Source organism: Rutilus rutilus (genome assembly GCF_951802725.1).
Source record: "Rutilus rutilus genome assembly, chromosome: 11".
In the NCBI taxonomy this organism is placed as follows: Eukaryota; Metazoa; Chordata; class Actinopteri; order Cypriniformes; family Leuciscidae; genus Rutilus; species Rutilus rutilus.
Window position 1 is genome coordinate 2,552,849 of NC_140216.1, and position 24,783 is coordinate 2,577,631.

General features: G+C 40.3%; 1 protein-coding gene across 5 annotated transcripts in view; it reads left to right on the forward strand.

The window, feature by feature from the left end:
- trps1 (trichorhinophalangeal syndrome I) overlaps positions 1 to 24,783 on the forward strand; it is a 114,416-nt gene that overhangs the window by 42,424 nt on the left and 47,209 nt on the right. For all 5 annotated transcript variants that reach the window (XM_084422679.1, XM_084422683.1, XM_084422682.1 and 2 more), the window contains one exon: positions 2,707 to 3,274. In XM_084422679.1, coding sequence (XP_084278805.1) covers positions 2,707 to 3,274 — 568 coding nt within the window. The remainder of the gene's footprint in view (positions 1 to 2,706; positions 3,275 to 24,783) is intronic.

The following is a 24,783-nucleotide window of genomic DNA, read 5'->3' on the forward strand; positions in this document are numbered from 1 at the left end:
TTTAAAAGTGAAGCGTTTGTTTACCTCAGGGTAAATAAACCAGCGCGCGTGCACGCGCACTCAAATACAAGATTTTGATTTCAGCTCCCTCTTGACGTCATGAGGTAGTAGGATATACCATATATGGACACCGCAGCAGGAAGCCCCCCTTCCCCTCTCCCCCTCATGGTCAGTTCAGTCGAGAAAGATGGAGAAACCGAGTGCACACCGGACTTGCTCTGTGGTTGATTGCCATAAAAAACATGTAAATGTGTTTTATCTCCCAAAATCGGACGAAACTATCAGGGACCAGTGGATGAAATTCATTTTTAATGACGCTGTCCCAACAACCCTTTCAACTGGCGTGCAGAGCCATATAGAGCGTCCACGACAGCCAAAACATCGCATTGATCTCGCGAGACAATAATGCCTTCAGAAATAAGGGTAAAAGTAGGTCTGTGTTTATTTTTTTTCCACTTTTCTTTTTTAGAAGGGCCTGAAAGACTATAATACAGCAGTAGGTATCCAATGTAATACTAGGTTATGACTCCTTTAATGATTAGAAAGTTCGAAAGAACAGCGTTTATTTGAAATAGATTTTTTTTTTCGTAACAATGTAAAAGTCACATATTTTTTATTTGTAATAAAAAAAAATGTTCTGATCTACTTATGATTTGTCATTTTTGTAATTTAGATTAACGTTTTAGCAAATAACTGGAATGTCATTGTAGGATATAAACATGTATGATTAAGTTCAATTTAAAAACTTCACTGTTTCCAGAACTCATGCCAGAAAACAATCAGTTCTGGGTTACAGGGTTTGACAAACATATTTATGCTCCGTGTCAGGGACCAAAGAATATGATTTGTTTTGGAAGCAGCCCGTGCTTTGTTGGAAAACGGTCGAGTCTTGGGGGGGGCGTTGAAGTAGCTATATAGTTTTGTCTGGTATTGATTAATGATAACTCAATGTATCTGTGTGTCTCTCGCTTATGGTAACTGGTCCTCATAAAACAACTTCATGAAGTTTATATGGCCTTCAGATGTCCGTTTATTTCTACATGTGCAAGTGTTTTTCTTTAAGATTACCTTTATCTAAAATATGGAAAAAGGAAACAATGTTCATAGGTTTTTCTTTTTTTTTCTTTTTGGCCTAGCTGAAGAAGTTTTTCAGACTTTGCAAAGTGATACTTGTATATGTGTACCTAATGCTTTATCGTTTTTCTGATGTGTAAACATTGTGTTGTGTGTGTAATCAAAGGTAAATGCAACGGATTGTACGCTTTCTCACACTTCACCGGTCGCTGGAATGCACCAATGTTTGATCTGCTCCTGCTTTCGTGTACCTAGGAGGAACAAATTACAGCACTGCATGCTGGGAAAGTCAGGCAGCAGCAATGATGAAAAGCACTTTTCCACTCCGTCCCTCGTTTAGTGTCTAGATGGGCAGAGATGTCATCTGGCTGTTTTGCTCTCTTTCGTCTTCTCCTGCTCTTTATCCGTCCCGCTTCGGCTCCGAGTCAGATTGTGAGAGGCTGTTTACCGGGTAACAGATCTCAGATTTTATTTGTTTGTTTTTTTTGCTTTTCAACTGATTGGTCTTTTTCATAATATAAGGACAATCTTGCACTGAGATTATGTTTGAACGATAGGGCTCCAGTCGGCATTTATGATAACACCATCACAGCTTTTGCTTCGAAAAGATGGATAAAAAGCAAAGTTTTTTGGTTTTTTAATAAAAAATAACCGCTTCAAAATCACAATTTTATTTACGTTGTCGAGCAAAACAACCTTATTTTACTCATAAATTGAGAAAATCTTGAGGGAACCAATGTTGAATTAGTCTTCGGGGGTTTTGACGTCATCACTGCATTACTCTAAGTAACTATTTTATAAATAGTTTTTTTTTTTTTTTAAAGATAATTTGTTTTTCTATGTCTAGTTCTGTTGGATGGATTAGATATCGGCACTCTTGAAACCAAAACTTAACTATTGTCAATATAAAGGGTCTTAATTTATACATAATCATATCATAAATGCCAGCCTTTGAATCCGTGATACTTGATGAACTTGTTAGAACAGGAAAATAGTGCTTTTTTTTTATTTGCAAATGATCTTGAAACAAGATATTAATAACATGATTTGCCCTGCCTTGAACTATCAGCACTAAGGACTATTTTTGCTTTCAAAACCTCTCTCATTCAATGTAAATACTTCATTGCGGTACGTTTAGCATTTGAAGCCAAACCAAATTCATTTACCAATGAATGGCCATTGTCCAAGCACATCTACTGATGCATATAAAATAAACATGTTTTTTTTGTTGTTTTTTTTGGGTGGGGTGTCAGTTTGACAGTAGTCGATTTCCAACAGGAAGTAGACGCTTATAGAAAATCATTGGTGTTTCTGGAGGGAATGTCACATTCATTTACCTACAGGTTTGCAGACTGTTCATTTTGCCAGAGTTTTGAGCAGCTCTTTGTTTCCTTTATTCGAAACAGAACAAAGAGCCATTATGCAGACGAAAATAGCTGACTAAACCGTAATTACACAACATCACGGAGATTCAGACCTAGCTCAGGAGGGCAGAGACGTCAGATTAGGAGAAAGTACACGTAATCATGATGTGCATTCGTCTCTCTAGGGGTAGTAGGCGAAACGACGGTTTCCTGATCTTTTAAGGATGATAAAAATGATCCCTGAGACCGTCTCTTGTCCTCTTTGCAGGAGAGTTCACGGCTGCTGTCGTTGTCGGCGTTGTAGCTTCACTGCCACGGACACCTCGGCTCTGCTGGACCACTTCAACTCGGTCCACTGTCAGGACCCCACAGATCCAGCGTCTGCTCCTGCCAACGGATGCTCGGCCCCTTCGACCCTCCGCATCAAAGAGGAGAGCAAAGGTGACCTGAAACTCTACAGCCTGGTGACCCCAGAGCCCAGCCGAGCCGAGACGCTGCCCGTGAAGAGCGAGGCCCAGGACGAGAAGGAGAAGGGCTGGTTTGAAGGAGTCCGAGGCGGAGAGCAACACGTGCAGAGTCTGGTGTGGGTCCCTAAAGAGCGCGCAGGGGAGATTCTTAGGGGAAGCCCTGCCCCGTTCCCTCAGTCCACGCTGGGTCTTCTGAACGCGGTGACCTCGGGGGTTAAAGACCAGCAGAAGGGACTGATCTTCAGCCTCAGCGCTGATGCCAAAGCCTTTCTGCCGGGGACGCCGGCGAGCGGAGAGAAAGCCGGACAGCAGTTCCCGACCTCGACTGAGGGCAAGAGTGCCAAGGAAGAGTCTCAGTCACTCCTACGGGTAAGAGATGATGGTCTATGTCTGTCCACTCTGTTTGGACTTCATGCTTTTCCTTTCCAGTTATTCACACTCTGAGGTCTGAGGGGTGTTCTGGGCCCTGGAGGGGTTTTGACATGCACTGATATTTGTGCTTATTTCTGTTACTCGTAACATTTTAATGGCTAAAGTCTGATCACACTGTTTTCAGGACAAACTCTGCTGCAATAATTTGTGAGCAGCATGCATTTAAAAGTTTGTAGTTTTGGGAAAATGACGTTTATTCCTGGGTTAGGGTTAAGGCACTGAAATAAGGCCATAAAACCCATGTGACCGTGCTCAACAATAATTGTGCTGGCATTTTCATTGGCCACACTAAAATGAGTAAAATCTTACGTACATAAATATATTGCTAAAATGTTTTACTAAAATTATTATTTGTTTTAAATACAGATATATTTTTATTTTAGATATTTTTCATATTTTTACATGTAATATTTTATTTAGAATATAATTATCTAAAAACAAATAATCTATAATAATACATCACATCATTTTTTTTATTTAATATTTTATTTAAAATATAATTATATAAAAATCTAGTAATGTATTATCATCATCATCATAATATTGTCTTATTATTATTTGTGTTTTTAAATCCCCGCACACACACACACACATATATTTTTATTTTTTAATTTAATAACTTTAATAACTTTAATTTAAAGTGGGAACTGCTGTTTAATTGCAATACTGCAATTAATCGCATCTAACATAAAAGTTTTCATTTACGTGTGTGTGTATATTATATTATATTTATATATTGTGTGCGTATGTGTGCGCGCGTGTCTGTGTATATATATGTGTATAAGTATATAAAAGTATGTTTATATATATATATATATACAGCATATTCACACACGCTCGCATATACTGTATATAAATACAATAATACATATGTTATGTATGTATATATACACACACACACATTATGTAAACAAAATGTAATTAGATTTGATTATATATATATATATATATATATAATTTTTTTTTTTTTTTTTTTTTTTTCATACGATTGCAGGTTGTGTTTTCTGTACAAGAAATTGTTACAAATAATTTAATAAGAGTACATGTACGATATCAACAAATCTGAGATGTATTGTCTGCGCAGCATTGACCCGTTCTGAAACACTCTCTCTCACTGGCCGTCCTTGTTTTTGAGCCCTGATCTGAGAACATCTGCAGTGTTTCTGTTGGGCTGGAAGACCAGTGTCCGTGACAGTAAAGTCTTATCAATTGCTTCTCTGTGCCTATTTACTGAGCAGCCTGCTTGTTGTCAAGCTTAAGTTGTGTGTGTATGTGTGTGTGATCATCCTGAAGTCAGTATGTGCAGAGACCCTCTGCAGCTTAAAAACCTGGACTAACTAATTGATGCAGTTACGCACAGCCATCGAGGTCCTCATCTCTGAGAGACAAACAAAACAGAAAAAACTGGAGCATATATGTTCTCTGAGCTTTGGGTAGTGGACTATACACTCAAATCTGATGGAAAGATATAATAGGGACGGGAGTACAAGGGCATTGCAACAAATAACAAGACACTGGATTCACAGGTGACAAATTCCCCAAAAACTCAAAATGTCTGATCACTGCACACCTCAATGATGGAAATTATGACCGATAGGCCTTGTGAGGAAGCAGTGCTTTACTGGAGGCTTATTTCAGTTAAAAAGCTCACATAAGAGATCTTGTTTGTTAACACATTTATAGCATTTACTTGCAGCACTGTATTGATATCACTCAACAATTCTGGTTAGATTATGCAGACTCTATTTAAACTTAGAATATAATTTGACCATTAGACATGCTCTATTTTAAAATCTACTATTTATTCCTTTTAGTCTTTTTGACTATACATTTTAACATTACATTTTTAGAAATCGGCCATTGACTTACATGAAATTTTCAGCATTCAGTGAAATCATCGCAGCGTTTGCATAATTGAATTGTGATTGGTCTAGTCATCCGTATATTTACCGTTTATGACATACGCTGAGGATCTTGTCATTGTTAAAGCGGATTGCATATATTTCCGTATTCTTTTGCAGCCTTGCAAGCATTATTGTTGCCAAATCTGGTTGAAAATTCCTGTAAATTCTCTTCTGCGTCAATGTCAGAAGATGAATACATATCATTAAATGTGTGTTGGTTACAGTGAGCTGTACGTAATGGCTGTATCTGTAACAATGTATTTGCGTTTCTTGTCTTCCCATATTCCACGGTCTCTGTCAATCGGATAACATGGTGAATCTGACACACTGGTTTCAGCTGCACAGAAACATGTGTTGCGAGTCTATAAAAATCAGGACGTATAGTGTCTCTGTTATACTAGTTGCGATCGGGGCTTTTTTTTTCTCCCACAGTTGTTAAAGGTGAGCAGAAAAAAGACAGGCGGAGACTGCTTAAAGATGCACAGCTAGTGAAAGCAGGAGTTCTACAAAGGCTTTTTTATGTAATGTATTCACTGTCTGACATTTCCAGCAGAATTGGGCTGCGGTTAAATGTTAAATGCAAACCCAAGGTCGTGCGATGGTGTGTATTCAACAGCTCTGTATATTTATGTGCGCGTTAAAGCTCCCCGTTCTTCTTTGATCTTCACGTCGACTGACAGCAAGAGGAAGGAGTGGCTCTCCCGCAACTTTCTGACATAATTTCCGCTTGTTTGCCTGTATTTTAACGCTGAGCTCTGAGTAACAAGAGGCCCCTGCTGGGAATCGTTCCTTCCTGTGCATCTCCAATCCAAAAGGCATCACTGTCTGATGTAACCGGCCCCAAAATAAAAAGAAAAGCAAGGGGAACGGGAATGGGTTTTCCTCCCTGGATGGTTCTGGAAAGGGTTGGCAGGAGAGAAGGCCAGGCGTGGTCCGCTCGGTGGTTAAGTCATTAGGCTAGGCGTGTCGAGAGTGTGTGAAAGCTTCGGGGTGGAGGTGGAGGCCTCGCTCTAGCCCTCAGGAAATGTTGAATCAGAACATTTTTTGGGACTGCTAGGGCTTAATGGGACTCAGAAGGGATCTGAAGTCCGTCACAATATTTTTTGAGTTACCATGACTTGGCGTGTGAGTCATCTATCGTATTATGAAACCCGGCTCAGCCAGGGAGGGGTTCCTCACCGAGGAACCTGAAGAACCCAGTCTGGAGCCAAAGCTCACACACAGACCTGATTCAGGTCTCGGAGAGGAGATTGATAACTGAGACGGAGACTTTGTGATGAGGGGTTTGGCTTGGGAGGTGCTTTTAGAAACTGGAGAGCTAATGGTTTCTTTCCTGCTCTTCCTGGTTTTTGTTGCATATTTGCCGATTTAGTCTTATTGCGAGAACAAAAATCTGAGGAAAAAAAAAAAGAGATTTTGATATCTGAACTCAAGCAAATAATTGTGAAACATTAGTGATTCATCTTTTTTTTATTCTTTTAGTTTTGTTGTTGTTGTTGTCTTCCCACCTTCACATATTAGATAATGTGTTCACATTATATGCCACCTTTGGCCAACTTTTATTAGCCGTTTGCATTAATTGAGAATAGAAAGACCTGCATCGCCTACAATTTCTATCATCTTCTTCCAGCCTCCCACTTAGTGACTAAGTTACCACAAATTGACAAGAGTGGGATAAAGTTAAATTTCACTTTTTTCCTTCACAGCTTTGAGTTTATTTTATGAGATATGTGTACTTTTGTCAAAATTAGCATTTACAAATTTGAGCTACGTTGGGCTAACCTTCAACTTCAGATTATTTTACGCTCAAGTATGAGCATAATTTTCCCTCAACGATGAATCATTGAGCAGTGATGTAGAGGGTCTGGATGCCAGCTTTTCTTTTGGAGAAGAACTATAATAATGTATCATCTTTGTACATTATGAGCCATAGAAACCATTGTATGTTCATTTTTGTGTGTGTGTGTGTGTATATGTATGTATATGTGTGTATATAGCTTTTGAACTATTTAAACATTTTTGTTTTCATGTTAATTTTAGTTACATTTTTGGGTAATTTTGTTACGTGCGTTTGTCTATTTCGGATTCATTTATTTTTATTTCAGTTTTTCATTAGTTTATTTATTTCCAGTTAATAATTTCAATGCTTCAACTTATTTCAGTTTATTTGCCAAGGTAACATTTCTAGATATAATTAAGCTTAAGTTTTTAATATTTATATTTTTTTATTTCTGCTTTATTTCAATTAACGGATTAGTTTGTTTAGTTTTAGTTAACAATATTAACCCTGATCTATATTCCTCTCCATATTTACACCTATGCATTCATGTTAGGACAGTTGATTTGTATTTTAAGCAGTTTTTTTCTGACGTCTAGCATTGTTATAAAAACATATAGCGCTGCTCCTGACTAAAGATTTTTCTAGACTTATAGTCATTCATTTGAGCCATTAATTGACTAATTGCTCGTTTATATGAATCCAAATATGTCAATATATACTATACTATTCCGCGCTCAAGCGCACACACAGCTTGCTGCAAAGCTCCGTCAAAAGTAATGATTATGAATGTGGCAAGGAGACATTTTGATTATTTATTAATAAACTAGTGTTATCTGTGTCAGTGTCGGTAAAGTTGACAATACTGACTCATATTCCATAATCAGAGATTGGTTCATTTAAAAGTAGACATTTCAAGCTTTCTATAGATATATTTCTCATGCATGTGAGGTAAGCAGCCTATACGCTGAGTTTCGATTCATTGATGTGACGCGTTCCAGTTCACGGAGACCGAGACGGCAGAAAGCGCATTCTGTTTGTTTTCTTTATTTTACAAAGGCACACTCTTGCTGTTATTGTGAGTTTACTTGTATACAAGTACTTTACAGTTTAGAATGATGTATTACTCTTATCGGTATGACCAAAATGACGTAGGATTATAAGTTTCCACTGTCATCAGTGATCGCGCCGGCGAACTCCATGTTGTGCAGTAAGCGCTCTAATACTTTAGCTTCCACACTCCGCACAAACACTTGGATTAGATATGTGCCTAATAATAATAATAGCGCACGGTTAACGTTAGAGCGAGCGAGCGGCCAAGTTACTTACGTTTCAAATGATAAGTCATATTTGAGGTCGACGGACTTCCTACTGAAGTATCCGGTTTGCCCTTGACAGTCAGTGACTCTGATTTCCAGCTTCCTCACACCCATAGAGAGCCGTCCTCCCCCTGTGTCAGCGTGCGGCTGCTGGCCCGTTACCGGCGTCTCCTCATGCCAGAGCTCATTACTCCTGGTCCAGTGTTCTCCTGCATGCTACCCAGAATCCAACTCGTCCAGCGATCAGCAATTAACCCCTCCGGTGAATTGTGGCTGTGCCCTGCCACACAATCATTGTTTAGGATTTTGTCTTCAAAAGGGACACTGTTTTTTGCAGTTGACCTCCTGCCAGTTGCAGGTCACGTTAATTGCCCCAGATTGATATTCCCGCTGTGCTCGGTGCTGGAGTTGGTCAACCCCTGGAGCAAACGGATATGTTTTTTCATCTGTGAAGACTAATCATGCGGTTATCCTTTTATGTTGCCTCTTAGTGCACTTCAGTATCTCTAAAGATAGTCCTATTGCTATTACCTAATTAAGCCTCCAGCCACAAACCCGGCAGATCATCCCAGTGCTCTTTTACTACTTAGACTTTCCTAACTTAACCCTCTGTCTTAGTAGCACTGAAAAAGCTAGTTTTGCGTGAGGATCTCTAGAATAGTTTTTGATGTGATTTGCGTTGAGAGAACTTTTCCTACCCTTTGTTTGATTTGATTATTTTGACTCTTAAAAAAAAAAAAAAAAAAAAAAAACACCAGCCAGGAGTCAGCAGATGTGAGGATTACTGCACTATTGGTACCAAATAATTACTTTTTCCAAACAGGCTTCCCAAACATTTCCTCCAGGTGCCCATTGGCCAGACAAACAAGTAGTTTTACATTGATTGAATCTAGGGATCAACTGGTATATGCGAGAAACATATTTCTCCATTGAAGGCCATTCAAAAGTAGCTGTGTAAACCACCATTTTATTTTATTTTATTTATTATATATTTATTTATGAGTAATTGTTTTATTTTTTAAATTAAAAGTGGTATTAAAACTCTTTTTGACAAGGTCAGCGACAATCTGTTTGCATCGAGAGAGAGAGAGAGAGAGAGAGAGAGAGAGAGAGAGAGAGAGAGTGTGTACAGGCATGTGAAGCCAAACTTCTGGCTCTCAGCTCCATTTTTTTTTCTCCGTTTCCTTTTGTTTCTCTTCATGTGTGGTCACCTTCCCTGGAACTTTTTCCATCCCAGATTTCTATTTAGATGTAAGTGTGGCCACGTTTGATCCCAATCTGACACCAAGCCTGGCTGTGGATTCCAGCGTCCAGCACCGCCTGGCCCACATCAAAGAGACAGGAGCCCCTTTTTGTTCCTTAACGAATACAATCTGCCATTTAATTTGTGCGCCGTGTCGGATTAACCGGGCCTCCGAGGAAGGTGACATTCGCTGTTTTCTCCCTTTCCTTTTTCACATGCTTCTTCGCCCACCTCCTTGGGTTGTAGTTCAGCAAGCATTTAGTTGACGTTAAATATGCCGTGCGGATAGACAGCGGGAGAGGGAACTGGTGACAGGATGAAAGGAGAAGGAGTCTGGGTAGATGCTGATTAGCTTCACTTTACAGCCTAATGAAGAGACGGCTTACCTATTAGTCTGCCGAATCCGAGTGTCAGGTGCCAGGCTTCAGGATTTGGGAGACGGCACTGCTACAGAAACCGTTGCGATGCAACAGCAAGCTCGTATGCGGGAGCGATGGATCAGGAGGAGGAGCCAGAGTCCTCTAAACAAACACACGACACAAAACAGTAGTGCTTAGCAGCATGTAAATGTGTGATTACCTTGTGGAATGATGTGCGGGCGGAGGTGCAATGACACGAGATCCGCAAAAGCTGCTGTTTTACCCAAGGGCCAGACGTCCTCTCTAACCAGGCTTTACCAAACCTGAGGCTGATGTTTGAAGAACGATACGCTTATCTCCCAAATCTGTACTATCATGATAATTGGGTGCCAAATCGATATGTATTGCAATTTTTTGCGAAGTATTGAGCTTCGATATTACCCTGGAAATCCAGAGTTCTCGCGAGAGCACAAGTTGAATTTGCTCAGCGAGTTTACTCTGGCGTCGAGTAATGATGCTCATTAAATATGCCCTTGTATCCGAGCTGCACCAATCACATCGGGTTATCTGATATAGGCGGGCCAGAGGCGAGATGACGACAGCGCTGTGACGTCGAAGTCATTAGTAAACATTGCAAGATGGCTATGGACGAACACCAGTTGTTTGAAACGGCTTTGGCCGCTACAATGAACGAGTTAGACTCGGCTTTTTATCTAAAAGAGGAACAGAAGACGGCACTCGAATCGTTCCTTTGCAAGAAGGGCGTTTTTGCTGTTTTGCCGCCGGATACGGCAAGAGTCTAATCTACCAGTTAGCTCCGCTGGTAGCTAGGTGTATGGGGCTTGTTGTGATTGGTCGTAGTGTTATCCAATTGCGTGCAGTGAGATTTTCAAATGCATGCTTGGTGCCGCCCCTCAAGCGAGGGATTGCGCTCTCACGCTAATTTGCCCTGTTTAGTAAATCTGGCCCTAGGTAGTTTCACTGTATACGACTGAGTAGTTATATAGGTTTATAGTGGCTCATTTTACTGTCAGGAGTACATAGAATATAAAAACATTGTAACGTCATATAATGAAGGCTTTGATTACTATAAACAGACTGCTTTAGTGACTTCAGTGCAGGTTACATGATGCTAGTAGGTGGTGGCAATTGAATATGAATTATATCAATTGTGAATCTTGTTTCCCCCCCCCCCCCATAGTGTGTTGACTCTGGATGCATGTGGGAGATATGAATGAATGTCTATGTTTTGGTGTGGAGTGGCAGATGTCGGAGGGGTTGTTAATCTGGTTGCACAGGTGTGAAGTTGAAGTGCTTTGCACCGTTCTGCAGACAGATGGTTTCTCCCCCCCCCCCCCTTCGCCTTTCACCACCGTTTCTGCAACGTAAGGCTTCTCTCCGGGTATCGTGCTGACGCGGCAACCCCTTCATGCACATCCGGGAGCGTAATGTGGGAGAAGCATCACCCAATCTGCCCATCTCAGTGCCATCTCCAGCCCCTCTCCAGGTGAGAACGGCCGAGCAACCGGTGTCATTTTCTCCTGCTGATCCCCAAAATACCAATTCATTTCTCTCAAGTCAGATTTCCCCGCACCTGCACAAAACCACTGGAACTAACAATTAATTTCTCCAAGCACATCGTGTCCACATGCCTCTGAATGCACGATTACCCTCCGAGTATCAAAGAGGGATTGTAGCTTAGGAACAGTAAACTTTGATTGCAACAAGCATGTTCTTCATTAGGGATCTATTAGAATCTGTTTAGCATATTTATGTTGCATATGGATATGTTTTGCATATATCTATATCAAAGGCTTGTTTGGAGACTGTACACATGAGAGCGTTCTTGTTTCTTTTTAAGATGGTAAAAGAACATGCTAAAAGTAGAAGAACGATAATCAGTTTTACATTGAGCAGGACTGCATTTTAAGATTTAGATTTTAGATCAGATTTAATAGAAGGAATCAGTGTTAGCTGGAGCGAATGTAACATTTGTTGAAAAATAAATGGTTTAATGCTTAATTTTGCTGACTAGTATTCGCCATTTATATGGTACAAATTATTTTATCCATTGTGAATAATGTGCATATTAACACACAAGCCTTATTGCCTACACTCATTATTTAGATTATTATTTACGCCAGTAGGTGGCGAACAGAGACTGTCTAAAAGTAAGTGAGTCATTGAATCATTCAGTCAATGTTTCGTTTAACAACACTGAATCATTTAGGAATGAAAACAGGGGCTGTGTTTGAAATCGCACCCATTCACTATTCCCTGCATTACTCCACTAATATAGTCCACTTGAAACAAGTGAGTGAACACAGACACCGAGTGCGCCGAAAGGGCTGATGCTTTTGCAGAATTTGTTCTTGCTGTTTAATAATCATTTAAAACTTAGCAAACTGGCAGCTCCTGTAGTAATGAAAAGATTGATCTTGAATTTTAACTGTGTGTCTGTGTGTGGTTGAACAGTTTTATAAAAGTAATATCATACTTGCATTTGAGATTTTAGTCTGAATATCAGCGCATATTTTGAACACCAGTACTTTTCTATGACATTGCTTGGATGTAATTAATGAATGTGTGAAAAATAATTATCATTAAATAGCCCCTGTTCCCCCTGTGGTTCCTCTATTCTGGTGAAATGCAGTACTAGTTAAACTAACATTCCTTGCCTACTCTTTACCATTGCAAACACCTGCATCTTCTCCAGCTTTGCCTGCTCTCGAGTGAAGAGCAATCTCTTTGTATTGTGTTTCCAATTTGTGCATTTATTATGTGACAAATACACCTTAAAGTTCCTTAACCAATAGCACTCAATTGACTGCGAAAGGTTCTCAGGCCTCGAAGTGCGAGTAAATGCAAGCGCAGCGTAAATGAGTCATTGCGAGGAGAAAGGCTTGCGATAAACACTACGTCTACTTCGGGCAGGCCTGAAATGAAATTCATTAGGTCTGCCATCGTTTACATTTCCGCCCGCTGCCTCAAATTATATTTAGTGACAGCTGCTTTGATAAGCCACACTGTATGTTTCTGGGACTATTGAATTTCCATCGGGATTTCTTCCTTAATGTGTTTCATTTTCTTCTCTATAGCCTTTTCTTTTTCTCGTCCTCCGTCCCCTTTTGTAATGGTGTGAAGCCAGTCCTGAGGAGGAATATTACATGGTTCCACCTCGCCGGTGCAGATGAATGGGGTGGACGGAGCCGTTTCCCGACGAGACCAAAAAATAGGCAAATGATAAATTATCTTTTCTTCTGATCATCATTATCATAAGTCTGTAATTATGATGACCAGGCCCTCTAATCTCTCTCTTCAGCCGGCCCTACCTGTGTGTACAGCTGAGTTTCACAACAGAACAGCTTTTATTTTCTCTTTTCCTTTGTATCGTTGACTCTCTGTCTGCTTAGAGAGCTCACCACATGATACAGGGACCAACTTGGCATACAGGACACTTTCCATGAAGGTACAAAATAGGGCCATTCTCTTATTCTTATTCAACAAATGGTCAGTGAAACGAGGTGCTTAACCTTTAGAAAATGCTGATCGTGTGTCCCCAAGAGGTCAAAATAAATATTAAATGAGCTGCTTTCTCTTTCTAGTCATTTTAAATGAGCTTTGCAGGTTTTACAACCAAATTTTCGCTTTAAATGCTCTCATTTGTGTTTCGTTTTTTTTTTTCTAGCAATAAACATTGAATAACAATCAAAGTTTGAATGGTTTTTGGTAATGCAAATGGGTTAATGAAAAAAAAATCAACAGATAATATCAAAACCATGCCTATTTTAATATTTCAATGCTTTTTATACTATTTTAAGTTGTTGGATACAGTCAAGAAGATGAGGGAGACACAGTTTTAAGGGCAGATACAGACGTTTGATGTTTAAAACTAGACTAGTCATGCTAGGTTGATATTTTTTAAACTAACATATCTTGTAGATCTCACATGTCAAAGTGCACCTTATTCTTGGAAAGTGCCACAGATTCCTGTAACACTGCTGGTTTTTATGCCACAAAATTGTGGGTTACCAACTAGAGAGGCCATGAAAGGTTGCAATTTACCTCAACAGATTAGAAGCACAACACAGTGATGTTTATCTTTGTGTGTCTATATCTTGCCAATAAAATACATGTTTGTAGACCATTTTCAAGATGGTATTATCTACAACACGAGCTGTTTTCCAATAGCACACAGTCCTTCCATCTAATTTAACTGGGCTATGCTTTCTATGCCCAGTTGTTCCTAGCAGAATGGAAGCTTGGCAGGATTATTGGTTGGTTGCCCTTTCAGGAAGTCGGCCTCTCTGACAGAAAGATGACCAAGGTTATTTTCCTTTGGTGATAATAAGTAATGGCTTATATAGATCAGTGAGCTCTAATCACAGATTCCTCCCCGCATCTCATTACTTTAACATTCTTTTAGCTGTATCAGCGGCAGCAGTTCTTAGGCGATAATTTCCTCATCGTTCAGTGCTGAGTGGATCAGAGTTCTGGGCGAGATGCAACGGAATGACAATCTGCTGGCCAGAAAAAGAGGAGGCAGAGAACAGGCTGTACCTAAAGACTTATTTTATAAGAAATACAATTTTTTTGCTAAAATGAGAGAAAAAAAAAGTTGGAGCTGATTCTCTTTGTCCTTTTATCTCAGAGAAGCTAATTAGAGTGTTAAACTTTTAAAGCTGTATTTATTTTATTTTTCTTTAAAGGAAGATCCCTCATTAAATTCTCTCCATATTTCTGTGCTTATATCTGTGCAATATTTTGCACTGATTGTCTTTGCCCTTTTCCGGTCATGTAGATAAAGGCGAATGCTGCAGTTTGATTTGAGGATAACACACTTCTTCCTAGGGCTGCGCGATTAATCATAATTGATTTTTTTTATTTTGATTTTGGCTTCTAACGATTATGAAAACAGGATAATCAAGGTAAAACGATTATTGTGCCGCTGCCGCATTCAATCATGCGCACCTTTCTTTGAGTGAGTGTTGTGAAATGCACTCTACTGTTGCTAAACTGCGGGACGTGTTTGATATTAAAGGGATACTTCAGGATTTTAGCATTACGCTTTGTATTAGTTGAAAACCTGTAGTATTTTCGAATTACCGTGCTTTCCTCACTCATATCCCCCTGAGATGAGAGATTTATGTATTTTTTGTCTGGAACAAATCCTTCGATGACGCAAAAATCTTCATTTTGCATCATCGGAGGATTTTTTGGCCAGAGGCTAAAGACTACAGCCAGTAGTAGGAGCTGTCCCGCATGTTCTCAACCCGCCCATAGAGGGGGGGATCTCACTCACAGAATGTACACACAGTGTCAGCCATCTTTCTTTGGAAGCTAAGCTAGCAGGCTCTTGTTCTGTGGAGAAAGCTGAGTAGTAGGGGTTACCATCCTCTTTTTCCCGGACATGTCCGGCCGTCGAGATCGTCCAAAATGTCCGGGATTCGGATTTTGCTTTCTGCAGTCGCCATTCATCGTTTACATGCACACCTTTTGTTTCAATCTAACTGAATTCATTCCGATTGGTGAATCTGAATGTAGTGTTTACATGAACGCTAAACAAGTGATCGGTTGATGTGCGTTTTAACATTATTAAGAAAATTCCCGGTCCTCCGTGAGAGATACGAGACCGGTGCGTCTCACAGGTGTCGCTCATCAGTAATCACGCCACCGGCCTCGCGCCGTTCTCCCGCGGTCCCTCAAGCCTCGTCCTGCTCGCCACAGTAAACATGATGAATGGCGACTGTAGAACGCAAAAGCCGAATCCCGGACATTTTGAGCGATCTCGAAATCCCGGGCAGACTCGTCACGGAGACTCACTAGTAGCCTAGTCTTGTTGTTTAACTGCGCTTTCTTACCGGTAGGCGTGGCTTGGGAGTGGCCTCCTAGGGCAGCGAAGCAAGTGCATTCTGGGAGTTGTTGTCTTTCATCCACATAAGCCAAAAATACATTTTCAAAATGCTCCAAATTCAAAAATAATTTCACATTTCTTCTACATAAATGACCCATTTTAAATACACATTCATCTTTCCAGAGGTGAAGTATCCCTTTAAACAGAGTTATTAACAGCGCATTAAGCCGCAAAAGAGACACTGTTTCATGGGCGGCTTTCTGTGCGCGCGCTCTGAGTCTGAGCCGAATGCGGATGAGCAAATGCGCTTCGGGTATGCACCTTAATGCGTACACACAATGTCAAAATGCCTTTTTGGAGAGTATTCACATAAACACAGTAGGTTATGTATTAAGTATACACGTAACGTCCACAGTTGGGAAAGAAAACGCATGTGTAACAGTATATTGGATCCGTGCATTAGCTCTTAAAGTGACAGCAGCCTAATAAACCTGATGCAGTCTTGGAAAATCACTCACTGATCCTGACTGAATAACTTAAGCTGCTTTAATAAGGATTCATCTATATTTAATGTGTACATGAAGACTATGCAGTGTTATTTTACATATTACATTTTTTACTTATCTGAATACCACTGCTAGTACATCTTCATGAAAAACGTAAACAGTTTATTTAATTAGTATTTTCGTTCTGTTGTATTCGTTAATTTTGTTTGTAATCAGTTTCTTTGTTCTTGTTGTATTGCTGACTGTTTACTTATATTATGTATTTATTTTGAGGCCATTTTTCTTACGTTAGTTAACCTAGTGTTAGTTTTTGATGAAGGATTGATAATTGTGAAAATTCAGTGATATTTAAAATGACTCATATCGTGAAATAAGTCTTTGATCATATCGTGATTATGATTTTTTTTTTTTTTGTCCTGCTTCCTTGCACACACAAATCTTGAACAGCTCGTCCACAGCTCGGGCTCAGTTTGCAGACTGTTTCGGGTTACGGGTTTGAATGCTCTGCTTACACAGAACTTATTGTTCTTTTATTGCCGTTCTTAGCAAGTTTTTGTTAATGTCTGTGTTTGTTTGTCATCGAGCGTGCGTGTGCGTTTGTGTTTCCCGTCCATTTGTGTTCTAGAACCGTGCTAATGCTGCTCAGACAGGAAGTGGAAAAACTTCCCCCACATCTCGCAGACGAATTCTGTAACAGAGTGCCACATTTTATGAGCAAGGACGGGAGGGAAGAGAAAAAAAAAGTGTGTGAGTACCTGCTGTAGTGTACGGTCTGAGAGCATGACCTCACCGTCTGAGGGGGCGGAATACACTGAGCCGTTTCAACAGTCTTCCAGGACGCCCCTGTTTATTTTTGTCTATGGAATGATGGGAAATTTGACTGCTGCAGAAACAAACTGACACCCTTGTGCACCAGCCGGCCAGTGTGCGTTTGTGTGCGTTTGTGTGTTCGTCCTGTTTCTGGGGTTTGGCTGCTCTGGGCAGGAGGAGGTGGAATGGAAAGGATGGCGAGGTTGTGAGCAAAGTTTGCTGTTCCGTGGCCCATAATGGTCAGATTGTGTTTAAAGCTGAAGCAAGACATAATCGGCGGTAATTCACTCATGTGTCTGTCTGCCATGATTACATCCTTCTCCACCATCCTAAATCAAGTCCTTTCAGTTACGGCCAGCTGCTCTCATAACATGTTTGCTCAGCGTCGGTTCCATACGCCACGTGAATTTCCACGCCGTTTTTAGCGAGCGATTAATTTATCGACTTTGAGTCTGAATGGCACTTATGTCAAGTTGCACCGCACCTTCTGTTATTTTTGGCCGCACGCCTCGCTTAGCCCATATTCGCACAGAAACCGGGAATGTTTACGCCATGAAGAAAAGACTTTGCATTGTTATGGAAACCTGATGTTACGTGCAACTATCTTTCCGTTTGAAAGCCCAAATCCAAACGTGGTTCTCCTTATGTTGCTTTATGTGGTAGCAGGTTGGACCGTGTTCACTGTTTTGTGCGCCCACCCTTCAAACGTTCCAGCCACAGCTGCACCGAATCACCTTGTTAAATAGTGCCGGAAACCTGCCTCCTTACCACCCACGTCTGCTTTCATTCACCAAAACCTTTATAATGATAATAAATGTCAGCGATAATAAAACTTTGCCAACCCCACCTTCCCGTGACGTTATTTACATTTGAACCCGAGCGAAATTTTAAAATGAGAGGGTGTAACGTTATCTGGGTCGGGAGATGCCATGCAAAACACAAGCACGCCCAATATATCGTTGACGAGCGTAATTTCTTCACTGACAGGATGGTGGTTAGAGTTATTTCTATGCTTTGTTTGTGTAATGCGCTGTTTTTTTTTTAGTATGAATCATTCATTCAATTCTGCAGTCTCATGATGGATATGTGTTTTTTTTTATTATGTCTTGTAGATGTATAACATGTTAAAAAGGTTGAGGTGGGGTGCAGGGATGAAATGGTCAAACATCTGGTTTTGGGGTGGGGTGTTCGTGATCTGTGGCTCATTTGTCCTGATTCCACTTGTTTCCCATGGTGGAAACCCCTCTTCATCACGTTTCATCCTCTTCCACCATGAATAATACAGCATTTCTAACAGAATTGCACTTCAGGGAAGCGACAATGTCTTCGCCTGTTCAGATCTCAGCTGATATTGTACACATTTGGTCATTACTCAACCCTGAACCACCTCAATCTGTTAAAACTAGGACGTTTTGATCAAATTATGTGTGTGTTTTTTTGTAAATTTGGGCAATTTTTTTAATTGCACTATATTTGTCTTACAGTTATAGCACATCTTGTTTCCACAAATTTGTTATTCAGATACACTGTTTAGGTAAACCATTCATGTTATTTTAGTATAATTTATATAATATAGTTTTTATTGATATTTTTTAATTTTTTAATTTTAGTTTAGTTTTAGTTTTTAGCTTTTAAATTCTGTTTTAGTGTTTGTTCCATTTTAAATTTCCATTTAGCTTTAATGTATTTTTATTTCAGTTTTAGTTTTAAATTTCAATTCAAACTTAAATTTACTTTTTCAACTAATATTTATATATTTTTCAACTTTATTTCAATGAACAAAAAAACACACTGCCTTCTGCTTTAATATGGCTGATAGAACATTCTAAAAACCTTTCCTCCTCCATCGTGTTTTGCATTTAAACCTTAAACTTATTCAAAATGAGAGCAGATCTAAATTTGGATTGTCAAAATGTCACTATCTGCATTTAAGGATGAAGCAATTGTATATGTGGCGTCATTCAGAAAGCCAGGTTTGCGCGTTGAACGGTGCCAGAAAGAGCCCTAATAACGCAGGAGGGGCCTGAAACCAGAATCCGAGCGGAGCTATTTATGACCTACAGAAGAAGATGAGAGAGATGAAAAAAACAGTACTGCATAATTTGAATGTTTATATGAATTATGCTTTTGATTTACTGACCAAAGCTTGCTTGTTTGAACACAGAGGTCTAATTCCAGGGCCAGCCCGACTGCAATGAGACATCTGTTTTAACTATGCACGACAAAAGTCATTGACCTGACAGAGGATTTACCAGACTTTTTTTTTCTTTTCTTTTTTTTCTCCCTCCTCCTCTTTCATGTCCTTCGCTCCTGTCTAGGGTGTGAGACGACAGCCGTAGCGTTGAGGGAAACCGGCGTTGCGTGTAGATGAGACGTTGTGCTCTGTACCCTACTGCAAATGAACATCTGGCCGGCATATTGGTTCCATGTGTGAAAATGAGATCCGTCCGAATAATGACCGGTCTCAATCAGGAATCAGGGCTGGGGGATGAATGCACGCTGATCCTGATTTGCTCGACAGTTCAAATTGGCAGCACCTTACATAATTAAGGAGCAATTGGCCAAGATTAGGCGGGCTTCAGACCCTGACCGATCATTAATTTCGAGCCCCGTCTCAGGGTCTGGCCCCCTGCTTTTTACTACCCCGCCGACCTCCTCTGGAGTTTGCCAAAGCACTATCAGCTGGTAGCTATTTGTCAGAAACCCCCTCATAACGACCTTAATTGTTTTAGACAAACAAGCAAGCTTGTGGCCTAGGCTTTTTATACAGGAAGACATGGCTTCTTTGATCCGTGCTATATTCTTTAGCGAAGCCTCGAAGCTATTTACCAAAGAGATTTATCCACAGACAGACTGATAGACAGACAGACTTTGAGACTCCAAAACAGCCACTTTTTTGACTCTCGGGCCGATTTAGAGATGAAAGAAACCCCAGTGCTTAAAGGGATGGTTCAGCCACAAAAAAAAAATTGAACTGTATGGATCTATTTAGTCAAAAAATACATTATAAATGGAATTCTTACAAACAAAACATTTTATGGATCTTTTTATGAGCAACCAACAAACCAACAATGTCAGCAACTGTGCTGATATTATAATGAAGAAAAAACTTGAAGACTTGAAAGTAGTTTGGCATCATATTATAATATTATGTCTAAAAATTATTTCCTTTTTTCCGTGGAACCCAAAAGAAAATATTTTGAATAATTCATTACCTGTAAAAGTACAATTTTGGACCCCATTGACTTTGATTGTATGGCAAAAAATCTCGGGTTACACGTTATTTTAAGGTGACGTAGTTACATTGTGCTTACTCAAATAAGTATTGAGTAATATTAATTAACGCAAATATAAATTAAAGTAAGTTACCTGTGCATAATTTACAGTGATTACTATAGTAAGTACATGTAGTAACGTGTAACTACATCACCTTAAAACAAAGTGTTACCGAAATCATGAGGGTCAGTAATTTCTTTTGGGTGAACTTTCCCAAACAATTAAGCTTCGCACAATCATCTACAGCCGAGCTAAAAAAAGCACTGTAGAAATGTTTGTGCACGGTCGTGTCATTTGTCATATTACTCAGCGCAGGTGGCATTTGAGGCGAGTGTGGCATAACGTTAGCATATGAGTGCTGACGGTGGCTGTTATGCTTCATTAAGGGCCATAAATGCTGCCTTTGTAAGGGGGGGAAACAGTTTGCTTGCACACTATTTGGCAGCGGTATTGTAAGGTAATCTTGAGTGAATCCGCTGACAGCTTTTCCAGGTATCGCGGAATGACAGCACACCCAAATTGTTTAGAGAGAACACTAGCTGATTTGGCACGACGATTCTCAGCGTGGTACGAATAAACAAAGCGCAAACATTCCCATTGTTTACAGGCGTCGCTCCGCAACGGCTCCCGTCCATCAAGGCTTCGGTGTCAGTGATGGAACGGGTCCGAGAGAGGAGGAGACGTGATCAGGAGAATGTGCAGCAGCCCTAAAATGAAAGGGGCAAGTCCATATGTGTGATTCTCCAGCCGTAAACAGCTCGCAGCCAGTGTCAATTACGACGTCAGACGTGACGGCAGCTATAATCACAGCAAGATGGACCGTTCTCACTCATACTTGTCAGGACATCTGCGTGCTGAATCACAGATCGGCGTGCATGTTTTCTGGCTCGCTCTCACGCTGCGCAGTGGAGGCTTCTGGGATCTGCAGGAAAAACGTGGCAGCGGGGCATCAAACAAACAAGCCGGCGTGAAGCGTGTTCGTCTGCGTACGCCGGGGGCCTGACTTTCCTCGCATTCGTTGCAGATCGCTGCCTGCTCTTCCCTCTTTTCTCTTTCATTTCCCTCTGTAATCGTTTAATGGCTCGAGGACGCAGTGCCACACCTACACTTCTCTAACGATTCCCTTTTTTTTTTTCAGGTGTCGGCACGCTCTGATTGTCTTCCTGTGCGTTTCTCAACATCGCTCTGCAACAACATCTTCTCTTTTCTCTCCCGCTATCTTGCTCACTCCGCAGCTTTGTTTAGAAAGGGGCCGCGGAGACAGGAGAAAGGGGGAAGAAAACGGGGAGAGGGGAAGCACTCTGTTTTTGTTATTAAAAGATGTTTTCAGTGTGGAATGTGTGCATTAGCTGTAGATTGTTTCCTATTAGCAGCTTATCTCCAAGGCTTTTGGCTAAGGGCCTGGTCAGAGCTTTTTTTTCCCAAAGAGACAGAGAGAGAGAGGGAGAGAGAGAGAGAGAGAGAGAGAGAGAGAGAGAGAGTGTCAGGCTTGATGAGAAAGAGCCCATGCAGTGCCTGGGGAATTAACCACTGCTGCCATAGAAACCCTGAAATCCATGACACTGGCAGTCCGGTGTGTGACGTGGCAAACACCCTTGGCTGACCAAGCAGAACTTGTGCCCTCACCTCAGGAAGACTGAAAGCAGGAGAAAGATTGAGAGGGGTAGAGAGAGGGGAGGGGGGCTGAATGTCAGCGTGCTTTCGTTGCACAGATTGTTTGAAAACATGAGTGAAGGGAAGATTGTAGTTTAATAGAGTGGTGCAGGTATGACGTCACTTTGTAGGCCAAAGCGCAGAAGCGAGATAGCATTTTAGCGCTTCTGGTTCCGTAGTCCCGAAGTCAATGGGATTTTTGAATGGGGTTTTGGTTAATGTCTGAAATAAGGTCAAGCACAAGCTCGAGACACTTTCACGTTTTATTCTATGGTCGAGTTAGCTGGTTCCCTCGACAAAAATCCATTAGGATTTTCCCATAGGCTTTTGGATTATCGCTAAATACAAGCTCTGTGATCGACAAAAGTTTATGATACTTGCACGTTTTGTCCATCTAGATAATTTTCACAGATAAACACAACTTTTATGAATTTTGAAGCCTAAATGCAGTCGTCAGAAGTAAAACGCTAAAGGTAGGCTAAAAATTCAATGTCACCATCTCTTTGTTTTTTTTAATCTAAAAACATTTTCCCAGAACGTTTGAGTTACAATAGTTTGAACACAATTATAGCCATAACGATGCTGTAAAAGTGGACTGAGTTTACCTTTTCAGCGTGATGACGTTTAACAGCCTCTGGTGTCCTTTTTAGCAACCGCCTTTTTCACGACACGATTTGTAGATTTTTATGTTGTACTCATATATATTTTAATTGCTCAACTCAAAATATTTGAGTAAGCTAATAGAATAAATAAATGGAAATCCCAGCCCAGTTTCAGTCAAATTTAAGTTTGTTTAAATTTAACAAGTTCATAAAGCTCAAAACAATGAAACAATTCAGATTACTTAACATGTGTAAGTTTTGTGAACTCAAAAGAAAAAGAAAGTTAATTTGGTTGAACTAATTTGTTCAATTTAAGTTGATCCTACCAATGGTTTTCTCTTAAGGATTGCTCTACTTCTGTGTGACACTTGTTCATAAAGCCTAAATTCAATCTGTTCATCATATAAAGTGATTGAGTCTCTTCAGAAAATTTGGACTAAACCGCTCAATTCATATGGATTGGTTTAACAACCTCTTTATGAACTTTTTGAAGCGACATATGTTAGTTGCGTAGCTGTTTATGGAGGGACAGAAAACTCTCAGATTTCGTCAGAAATATCTTCATTTGAGTTCCGAAGATGAGCGAATACGAGGGTGCGTAATTAATAACAGAATTTTCATCTGAGTGAACTATGCCTTTAACAGTCCCACACTTTCTGTCCAACAGAAGTTCTCCGAGAGCTTGTAAAAACCATTCCTGAGCAAATGTGCGCACAATTCTCAGCATTCCTTCGCAGCTGCACCGCTCGGGTTTGGAAAGCACTAAAGTTGAAAAACATGGTGTTCATATTCACTTTTATGGAGGACTAATTAGGGATTTTGTGTGTTTTCACAAACAGGTTGTTCATGGCTACAGATGTTAAGCTTCCTCAGTGTTTGCTGAGCTTGGCCCGTTGGCCTGGACTACCGCAGACTATTTGCTCAGGATAACTTCCTGCTCATTGCTGTTTCAGCATGCTTTCATTTGTGTGCATAAAGCTAGAGATTTTGTTTTTATGATGCATCATAGATAATTCATGAAATGAGTGTGGGTTTGTGTTGGGGCGAGTTGCTAAATGTGTGTTACGGAGATGGGCCCGCAAGTTAATGGGACCCTTGGCAAATCCGGCAGGAAAAAATAAGTCCGGTTCTGCTCGGCCCCTCCTGGTCATTGGCTTTTTTATTTTTAACTTCATTGTTGTAGAAAGGAGGATCAGTGCTGACAGCCCTCCTGCCAGCTGCACTTTTATCTCTCCAGCCCTTTCCAGATGAAAAATACCTTCTGCATTTACAAAAATTATGTTTTTGCTGTGCATTCATTCAATAGACCGCCCTTTCTTTTTAAACAAACATAAACACTTCGAGATTTCAGTTAGAGATTTCTCTCCACAAGAGGGAGAAAGATCGCCTGGAACATAGCAAATCCTGCAATGAAATTTGGCTTAATCCTCGTCTCTCGATGCTAACTCCCCACAGATGTCCCTCTGCCGGCTCCCAAAGACAGGTTCTGTTTCAGCCCGACTCTGGTCAAAGTGACTTAGCCTGTGTAAACCTTGCGACTGCCATTGATTAGCAGTTGTGTCTCTGCCCTCCTCAGACAACACCGCTGGGACCGGCCCGTCCATGCTATTTCTGGGCACTCCAGTAGACCAGATTTCCTCCCAGAACGGCTTGTGTTTAGAAAGCAAAGGTTATTTATTGTTTGCGAAACAGAGAAAGGTGTACATCATACTTTTTGACAGGAAAGGTACGATGCGATATATTATTCATGCGTGCCTGGCAGATAAAACAGTCAGTGCGTCTGCTAATACACTATTATATATATATATATAAAACTGAATTTAGGCACTACAGCAAAACATCAATTATGAATGGGCTTTCTAAGGGTATGCCACTGAACATTGTTTGCTCACTATTTACTGCTTTATTTATTTTATTGTATTTTTTTCCCCCTTCTGGATTCAGCAGACCTGGGGCTGGATTCTCGAATCATTATTAAGAATGCTATTTTCCTCTTATTTTCTAAATTAACAATAGAGTTAAGAATCTTTTATGTTATGTTAAACCATTTCTTAAGAATGTTCCTGTCTTTATTCAAATTTGAATAAAGAACAATCGTAGAAAATGCAGTATTGTGAAACATTAAAACTTTAAACTACTGTTT